Raw genomic sequence first — 10512 nt, 5'->3', positions numbered from 1 at the left:
TATGTACATAATCGCCGAAATTATACCAATAAATAACTCAATTTTTGATTTACAAAAGTACAAGACAATACTTTAGTAAGTTTTTCTCAAAAAGAGATTGGTTTTATAATTAAAGTAGTAGTTTAGTTTTAAATTAAATATTATAATAAAAACAAACGACAGAGACCCCGGATCGTTTTTTGACGACATCGGATTTACTCAATATACTTACTTGCGAATTCCACTGTGTAAAATTAATGATGACGTCGTAGTATGATGTAATTCGTCCCGTATAAACCCCCTAATACACTCCTATTAAACGTTGTTAATATAAAAAAAAATACTATCTTGAAATTAAGTTAATGAACATAATCTCTGGGGAGGCCTATGTCCGTTAGTAAACGTTCTATTACTGAAATGATGATAACGATGATGTTGATGATGAAAGTTTGACAACGAGCTCGTACTCATAAAGAAATAATTAATTAAAAAGTGAACAATATACGATGTTAAAAACAAATAAATCACTGAATTTTATTACACCCAGATCAATGACAATTAAAATACTCAATACTATAATAATATTTATCTGTAATTGTTAAAAATTATACAGTTTTAATTTTTCTTCTCATGGTAAAAAAATATTTAGTCGAAATATTTTTTTAGTGTTCTCATGTTTTGATTACAAGACAAGGCATGATAATTTATATATATGATAAGACCGAATGTTGCTCGGCACGTACTTCTATGTGCTAAAAATAATATGACATTCCATCTAACTTATGCGGGAAAACTAAAAAGGGGTTCCCTAAAAACCATACGTCAGTTTTAACATAACACCGACACCATACTAGCATCCATATTACCGGAAACTTCCGGAAATTATCATTAAAATACGTACAACTATTTATTGAGTCATATAAATAGCGCGCGGTAGTGTATCCGAGCAACCGTTGATTTGAAGCCAGTCTTTTGTAAGGCGTCGAAACGAACGCACGCACGAACTTTTAGCATCTCATTAGTGTTTGTGGCATTTGTGGAATAAACTATTGTTTAATAACGAACTGACTTTTGCCCGCTTTGTGATTCGAATTTGTAGATATTTTTCTCGGTTGCAGAAAATAACGATATCAAGGTATGTGTAATATATATCAAGTACAAGATTTAAGACGTGAATAGTACAAAAAGATATCTTGCTCTCGTTTTTATTAATTAACATTTCTCTTATAACAATAAGTTCTAAAGTTTATTTTCGATACCAACCCGAAAACTGGTCTTATGTATCGTAAACCGTTCTCACGGCGTAGCCGTGTTCCATTTTGACGTACGCTAAACTTAAAACTTAAAACAAGGTGGATTATTTTAAAATATGCGATCCGTAATTCTGAAGTTTTCTGAAGTTTGGTTTAAACGAATCCAGGTTTAACGAACTCACACGAGAAAATGATCAAAATGTTTATAGTTCATCATAAACATGAAAGTATAAACAGATTAACACTGTCGCATAAATATATTTAGCTCTTTATACTTTCTATACTTGATATGGAGCTATAGGTCGACTTCACTGCCATTTGATAAGAAACAGGTTCTAGATTTTTTGTCACGATCAAAATAAAAAAATTTAATAAATGCGAAACTTTTCATTATTTACTTGGATGTTCACTATTAAGTATTTTCAAAACATTTCTATTGCGATTTTCCGTCCTATTTATAACTACGTCCTATAAAAAACACCCTATATAGCCTATCGAGCAGCTTAAATGAGTGTAGACCAAAATTTAAGAGAGAGAGAGAGAAAGATATAAAATTATGGCAGAGATAAACTTCTTAAAACTTATAGTACAGAAGTAAAGTTTGGTTAAAGCTCTTTAATTGGTACCTTTTTTTTGCATTTAATTAATTAGAAACGTTTTTTGTTTCAGATGAAAACGTCGATAGTGTTATTCGGACTCTTATTCGGACTAGTTGCCCTCATCGTGAACAGCAGTGCACGACCAAATCACGGAGAGCTCGATCTTTCTACTTTAGACGATGGAGAAATTAACTCAAACTACGAAGAAAGAGACAAAGAAAATAATAGAAGAGGACGACGAACGCGTCATTCCCGACATATTTTTAAACGGTACGATTATCCACCGCCTTGGTCTTATGATAGGGATTACTTAGATTTACAAAAACTTTATCAAATTGAAAAGCTAATCGAAGAGTTGAGAGAACCTATAAAATCTCGCCAGCAAGTTAGTAATAATCCGCTGCAGGTGGTTTACATCCCGATACCTATATATTTAAACATGTGCTCTAGCGACAATAAAAAAATCTCAGTAACCAATGTTGGTTCTAGAGGTGGTTTTGAAAATGAAAATGAAAATGTACCGAATTGGGTATGGGATCAAGGTGAGAACACTGTTGAAAATGACGACGACGGTGCAAGACCGATCTCCTTTAAACCTGTTAATGTGAACCGTCCCCAAGGAACGCAGCCACCACCCGTCGAACATGGCAGTATACAAGCTGGGGTAAGTCAATGTATTATTTTGTAATATGCATGGCTGTGAATGACTTTATTAGTGGTCTCTTTATAACATCGGAACAGGATACATTTTACAACTCTAATCATTGAACGACAATAACTGATACATGGAAAGTAAAAATATACCAAATTACTAGCAGTAAAGCCAATGCAGTTAGAATAAATCTTAAACAATACTATTCAACACACTTCCGTAATTATAATTTGCTCTAAGTAAAAAGTACATATTTAATACATTTAAATGAATAATGATGATCGTTTTATATTCTGGTTTTATAATTCAGGCTTTAACTATTTATAATTTAAATCAATACTATAGCAAAAAACTAATAGTCTGTTTTAGAGTTAGGCCGAATATGCACATTGCCATCAATTTTCGAAAATTTGAATTTAACTAATCAAAATTAGATATATAGGCAACAACACATTTAAGTGTTTAAAATAAATGTTTTGTACATATCACCCACTTAGTAGTGTAACATAATTTTAAACATTTAATTTTAAAATATCATTGCAACCGTATTCGAAACTGCATGACATATAACTTGTATTTTTTTTGCTTAAATGAAAAAACGTGCTTTAATAATACCTTTCTTACAGTTTAATTTTGGCATGATATTGAATGAAAAGAATGTTCGATAGTATTTTTAAAAAAATAATAATATGAATTATATAATATTTGCATGCACCTTTAGAGAAAAGGAGTTTGTGTTCAACAGGTAGTATAATATTGTGTTATTTCTATTAACAAAATAAATAAACCGTGCGGTACTTTTCTAAAATATTAACCAGAGATAGATATTGATTATTTGAAAGCTTTACTAAACTTTAAATAAGATTTATTAATTTTGCGGCTGAGGTAAATGAATTAATAGTATTTTGTTATATTAATAAATATAATTTTATTTCCTGCAGGTAACGACAACTGCCGCCCCGTTGCTGACAACCAAGTCGCCGATACGGGAACCCAATAAATGTGAGGCTGCCATTCTCACCTGCTGCAGATTCACAGATGACAATAGAAAAAAATGCTTTGATAAATACGGCTGCGTCAAAACATTCGAAACGGGTCTGGCGTGTACGACCAAAGCTATCCAAGCAGTCATTTTACATTTCAAAGAAGCGTACGGGCCGAGATGAGATCGCGTTTAAACGAACTATCACTAAAAACTATTTAGTCACCTCTCAGTATTTTATGCTAAAATTATGATATATAATAATATGGTATAATTGACATTCGTCAGGTACCGATGGTTTGTTCAGTCAGCTGTCAAAAATTGGAGTTAAAATTGATTTTATATCAATTTTGTTGTTTTTGAAAGACAAACGTGAACATCTGTTTGAGTGGCTATGAAGATGGCTAGTATTAGTAAAGAAGCTTCTCTTTTTAGTGCAAGCTTAATGGGTTTTACCCATGTATGTAAGATGTACGATATGTAACAATTTGATATGATCGATCGTACTTTGCAATCGTTCCTATCAGAGAAATAAAATACATTAAACTGGCGTCCTATACTTGTAAAATGCCAGTTATCTTTAAAAGGGCTAAGAACTACTGATGGATTTATTCTTAGCATATTAAGTTTACTACGATTTCCATTGTTGGAATACAATCTTCCACAGAGATTTGAAGGACTTAACGAATAAAAAGTATTACGTGAAGTTGATTGTATTTCCTATATCAGTTAAGTTTTGCATATTCCTCTGTTTAGTGTGACTCTTATATTGCAGCTATTAATTAATAGGCATTTACTAATAGACATTGTTTGTTTTGACTATTTTATACGTGTTGTTCCTAGTCTGTTGTTAAGAATTATTAAGGACCTTTTCAAACCTTATATTGTTTTATCATTATTTTAAATATTTGATGTACAAAAAATATAGCCTGATACAATTACTGATTTTCGTCTTTACTAATCTCTAACCAGTTCAATTTTAAATTAAATATTTTTCGTCTGACTATCAGTAATATTCAATGTTCATCCATCTTACGTTAACTTAAATCGCGTATTTATTTCGATGCTCTAGTAAAAATACAATAATGAATCTAGTAAATATATCATACTTTGATATTCACTGCCTCAAAATACATCTTTAACGACATCTAGTTATAATTACAACCAATTCTTTATTCTCACTAGGAAATTTAATTTTCACCTACATCAGATTCGAAAGTATATGAACGAATAATATAATATACCACATAAATAAAGAATTAAAATAAATAATATTGACACAAACAACCAAAATTAAAAATGATCTTAATAAAAGATTACGATATATAAGACATTAGTCTAAAATGACAACCTTGAACTTGATTAAACGTTGTTAATAAAGAAAAACAAAATTGCAGTTAATTTTTCAAAACGCCTTTCAATACATTTGTATTGGTGTTTACACAATCTATGTGCGGTTATTTTAAAAAGTATTCATAAAGTCTACAGAATAGGAGGAACGAATTACAGAAATTGATGACAAATATTTTATAGGTTTGAGAAAAGGTAATTTCATGTAATGAAAATTTCAAACAACTTTCTTAATTTTTTATAAGTGGCTGAAAGAAGTGCATGCTCTAATGTTATTATGGTGATAGACCATACATCTTACATTAATTAATTCCGGTGTTTTCTCCCAGCTCTATGCATTGATCTCATCAGTCATTTGTAATAGAGATCCGAAACAATAGTTCTACCTGGCGCAAAAAGTTTAATTAACAATGCCCTTCTAAACAAAGTATTAACTAATTACAAGTTAATCCGAATTTTGCTATTGTGAATATCTGTGAAGCCTGGACGATCTTCGACCACGACGATTTTCCCACGTTCTTGTTGTACGTCAACGTACGGTACGGTTTTATTACGTCTCAAATATTAATCACCAATGAGTATAAGAGATATTAGCGAGCTCGTGTGATACCTATATATCGAGCATTTACGTTAATCCAGCTTTTTTGCATGAATTAAAACCATTTTGTGGTCAATTTTCAACACTTTGATTACGTCGCTATTACCGATATGCCGATACGATTTACTTTTCTCGCAATTGGAGTTTTTATTTGAAACTGGACGACCAATGTAAGGTTCATTTCTGAAATCAAAATTCTCGAATTGAATAGCTTAAAGCAAATTTTTTCTATAGATATAATCATTCATTAGGCCTTTAAACGTCATTTTTTTGCAGATATCTTTGTATCTTTTTTTCTTTTTAAAGCAAAAATTTAAAATGTAATGTGGTCACCATTCATTTCACTCATTTTGAAAGAAAGAAAAACAAATGAACAATGAGCCATAATTTTTTTATTCATGGTTTTTTAAAATGGAAGCTTTTTAATGCCATCGATATCAGCCTGATACAATAAGTACAATCCATAAAATTTTCTCGACATTATATGTAAATATGGACATGCCTTCGCAATTTGGATGTAGAATATTACAAACAAAGCTTTTATTACAAAGCGAATTTCAAAAGTAAAGTATTTTATACCGCCAAATATCACATATTCTGTAAATACACTAATAAATCCGAAATCTAAATGTTGAAATTGTTCAAATCATACTTAAAACTGGCTAATACCGAAACTTTACGGGATAAAAGTTACTTCAGGTACAAGTACCAAAATTAGTTTCACCTATTCCCTATCATAATTTATAACTAACATATGATGATCAACATAATGAGTTATTTACTTTTTATTGACATACGTTTAATGGAACAAGTTACACTTTATTTTGCACGTATTTTTCTGAAATTAACTCATAATTCTTGTAAGTTTACATCAATGGATGTAGTAATCACAGAGGTCAAGTTGCGTAATCGCAGCTATGACGATTCGCATATACAATACATTATATAAGTGCCGAGCCCACCCACCACTACGTCATAAATCGAAATGACTAGACTGTTGTGTGGTCAGTCCTGCATCGCGCGTAATAAAAAATACCGTCTCTGACGCAATTTTAAAATCAGCAGATATGTACATGTGTGTGTTCACCGATGTTTACATTCAAGGTAAGTTTATTCAGTTGTGCCTTAGTGTGTATGTGTGTGTGAACATCAGGCTCACAAACGCGTTCAGTACTCGTCTAAACGAAACTACGCAGTTTTAAATATTGATTCTATACAGGTTTCCATCTATATTTGAACATGAGTAAGCGCTGCGATGTGTGATAAATGCGAAAACAGATTATTACATTTATTGATAATAGATACTACGCAAAATAAATTACGAATAAAAATTAATTTATTGATTGAAATTTCCTAATTGAAGACGAGTATAACTAGCGTTAATACGTAGTGAAAAAAATGTCTCTTTCTACCACTCCATACTTTCCACAATTAATTATCCCCGACTTAAGCTATTCATGGAAAAACGTTCGCAAAAAATTTTCCGTTTACTATCTTTGCGGTCGTTGAACGCTTAGTAACACTTGTTGCTTCGTATAGTTATGTATTCATTAGTATTTGCCATCTGTATTAAGAATACGAGAAGGTACAATAGTTTATGATTCTCAACCTTTTTTATGAAGTCTTGAAATACCATGGCGAGATAAATGACGATCTCTTTCCATATGCTTTCCTTGACTTTGCCCAGGGCAGCAATGCAGTTCAGTTATTAATGAGACTTGATAAAACCGTCTACTTTATAAACAGTGGGTTATTTAAATTTTCTGCGGATGATATGGCCGATATAAACAACGACTCTTTGGTAACATATTTTTGAGGTACAAAAAAGAACTTTTACGTTTTCATAAGAGTTTTTCCAGTTTCGAGGAAAGGTGGTACAGACCTGCAGTAAGGCAAATCATTTTTAACATTTTTAGGTTTAGGACACACCTAACGATTATTTTCATAATTTAATGAATAGTGGTTATTTCCAAATTAAAAAGTTTGCACGTGGCAGGATTAAATTCGTAATTTTTTTTTGAGAAATTTTGAAAACATCATCTGAAAAAGTTTGGTTAATTGGTTTTAGTATTTTGTACTGTTTGCGTACATTTGATTTTTGTTTTCTGGTAATCTGAATAAATAACGTTATATCTACTTCACTATGCAACTTCGTTATCTAACTAATTTCAAAAATGCAGATTTGAATAAAAAATATGGGTAAAAATAAGAAATTATTTTAAAGGAATTAATCTTTTTCCTGGTGTCATTTCATGTTAGTAGGAAAACGTCCACACAAAACATAATAAGCCGCAAATTATTCGCAAATTAATTGGAACAGGAAAAATAACACTTTTATTATATGGTAAATTTTACTTTGATAACTATTCGTACAAATATTATATCTATAGAACTTTAAAAAATATTTATTACGTGTGTTTGGAGTGACCGGGTCATGTAGTTGATGAAGACGGCTGTAAATTGATAAAGGTTCGAGATTTTTTAAATTAAAAAATTAATTTGAGTGCACTTGATTATTAAAAAGTAGTTATTGAGGGCAGAGTAATGTAATTATGTCGGTAGTAAGCGAGTGTAAATAATTGTTAAGTTCGTGGAAAGAGCTGGATGCAGACCGTTTCTAATTAGCCCTATTAGAAAAAGGAAGATAGCATTAAAGAAAGCCTATATCAGCAAAAATAATGTAATGAATATAAATACGAGAAATCGTTGGTAAAGGACAAGGATTATCTCGATAATTAACGAAGACGTTAGAACACTGTTAGTCTGTAGTGCCAGTTAGTTTATGGATTGATGAAAATTTTGCATAATGTAATATTCGTCAAAACATCTTCATTAGAGGTGTATAAAATAGTATAAATTCGAATTTTATTATCTCGCCCATTGAATGCTTAGTAATTCACGCATCATACGTAAAAGTTATTGTTTTTGCAAGATATATAATTGCATATTAATGTGTGATTTCTTCTCAATCGTCTTTTCATTTTTGAATGTCAATTCCGTTTTGAAACGACTTGACGGTATAAATGACTAGCTCTTTTCATACGATGGTATCCTCTGCAATGTTCAAGGCAGTAGCAATGATGAGTCCAGATATTGATTGTAATAGACTAGCGGTTAAGTGATCGCCAACACCAATGGTTTGTTGAACTCATTTGCGGGTGATATGGCCAAAATAACTAAAGACTTATTGGTAGTACATACAATACTTTAGGAAAGATTTATCTACATACGTGTCAATGTCGATGGCAAGTCCCAACCAATGATTGTTATTATTAATGACGTATTAGTATAAAAACACTCAATTCATATCATGCAAGGTATTTATTTTATTTACAATACTAAACTCCGCATTTTACCAAGTGCATTCTTCGTTGCGGTTAATAAATCCATTTACTCACTTTTAGGCGTGTTTCGATTCAGCTTTATAAAAACTTTCATTTATAATTAAATTTGGTCATTAATTGTAAACTATCGATAGAACACTAATCAATCATTTACGATGGGAATACTGTTATAAATTTACAATGTCCTTACGAACTCTTGTTAAACTTAACTTGTTTTTTTTTTAACAAAAAATGGGGCATCATTTATGTGAACATCTGGCCGTGTTATCCTGTTAGTGTAAATAATATTAGGATTTACCGGACGACCAGTATCTGCGATCGTAGGGATTAAAGGTTCAGAGTAATAATAAACAAGGTCAATTAGCCCCGCCATATTGTTTATAAGCTGTGTCATCGCTATTCGATCCACTGTTAGCTTCTATCATTTAAGTTCTGAGATAACATTCTTTGCAAAGTTTGTAACGTAAGCCAGGATCAGGAATGGTTTAAAACTCTTGTATGGAAGAGAGTTCAAACAATTTTTAACATGATCAAATATTAACAGCTTATAGTATACACTTTATAGTTATTTTGAATTTAATTACAGGATTACTTAAATAGAAAAAAAATAGTTATTAAGTAGATAAATAAAAACTATTAAATGATTACCTCGTGTAATATACAGTTTTAGGTACTTAACTAAATGTAATTATACTTCAAATGTTCAATTTTATATTTTTAGGCGTTTCATTTTTTAATGGAATTATAATTTAAAAAATAGCTACATTGAGCGTGAAAGGCAGGTTTATACTCAGAGTTCAACGATAGACAAGAAACTAAGGAACTGGCCCGGCTCATAACCGGCACAGGACAAACATTTTCACATGATGATCTGGCTCATCAACAATTATGAAAGAAATCAAATAGATAAAACACTTGACAGAAAAACAAAAAAATTCACGTGCAACAGTCAATTGTTACATGACTTTTAGTTAGTCTTTTCAGCTCATAGACGCACACTATAAGGTATAGGTTCCTTCAAAGATATCTATGGGCGGTATACTATATTCGTCACGCATGGCAGGCGGGTTGCCGATTGTAGTGTGGTAATAAGGTACACAGAAGACGCTACTGCCCATCCTTCAGAAAGTTATTTGTGAGCAGTGGCAATCCTATATAAATTTAAAGTTTTAATTACATAAGATTGTATCCCGGGAATCGAACCCGCGTCCCACGATTGCAAGTCTTAGTCTTTACCGCTGAGCTATCACTGCCAAACTCATAAAACAGTTGATGATTATCCGTCACACTATAGTGCTGCTTAATTTTGTCTCATAACATTTTTAAAAGGTTTGTGGTACCTGGAAGTTAAGGTAGTTTATAATAACCAAGTATGACTTTTGGGTCTTGTTTACATTTAGTTAAGTACCTACGAGTTATAGTATCTAGAATAAAAGGATGCTGGTGTGAAATTAAAAACCTGTTAGTTGGTAAAATTTTTAAGTTGGCAGTTACTTCGAGGCACTGACAAATAACAGGTCTTATATAAAGTGTACACGTTTCTTATTTTGAATTAAATTTTAATACAGGTTGGGATTATCTTTGTGCGCGGAGCTTTAATCAAATTATTGCCCCAAAAAAGAGTTCCTTCCAAGTTATCATATTATATGGCGTAGAAATTAAAACATACAATAAGTAATATATATAATATACATAACATAACATAATAATAACGATCTATTAAAATTACAGTTCTATAGAACAATAACTTTATTA

At 31.3% G+C, this 10512-nt stretch overlaps 1 protein-coding gene across 2 annotated transcripts; it reads left to right on the top strand.

Moving 5' to 3' along the window:
• The first annotated feature begins 942 nt into the window (after positions 1 to 942).
• On the top strand, positions 943 to 4383 carry LOC137931670 (uncharacterized). Of its 2 annotated transcripts, XM_068775152.1 has the most exons (4): positions 943 to 1114; positions 1902 to 2101; positions 2321 to 2495; positions 3425 to 4383. In XM_068775152.1, the coding sequence occupies exons 2-4, from the start codon at positions 1902 to 1904 to the stop codon at positions 3647 to 3649; spliced, it is 600 nt and encodes a 199-aa protein (XP_068631253.1). In that variant the 5' UTR covers positions 943 to 1114; the 3' UTR covers positions 3650 to 4383. The 2 variants fall into 2 exon arrangements, with proteins under 2 accessions (XP_068631253.1, XP_068631252.1); XM_068775151.1 differs by having other exon boundaries at positions 1902 to 2495.
• Positions 4384 to 10512: the final 6129 nt, after the last annotated feature.

The sequence above is a fragment of the Battus philenor genome, unplaced genomic scaffold (assembly GCF_028537555.1).
Source record: "Battus philenor isolate CCGP_79_NKW_IND1 unplaced genomic scaffold, ilBatPhil1.0.hap1 SCAF_8, whole genome shotgun sequence".
Lineage (NCBI taxonomy): Eukaryota > Metazoa > Arthropoda > Insecta > Lepidoptera > Papilionidae > Battus > Battus philenor.
This window is presented reverse-complemented; position numbering and strand designations above follow the sequence as displayed.

Coding starts and splice junctions, on each gene's coding strand:
- LOC137931670 (XM_068775151.1), top strand. CDS start 1,902: ATGAAAACGTCGATAGTGTTATTCGGACTCTTATTCGGACTAGTTGCC. Junction 2,496..3,424: donor ATGGCAGTATACAAGCTGGG/GTAAGTCAATGT, acceptor TATTTCCTGCAG/GTAACGACAACTGCCGCCCC.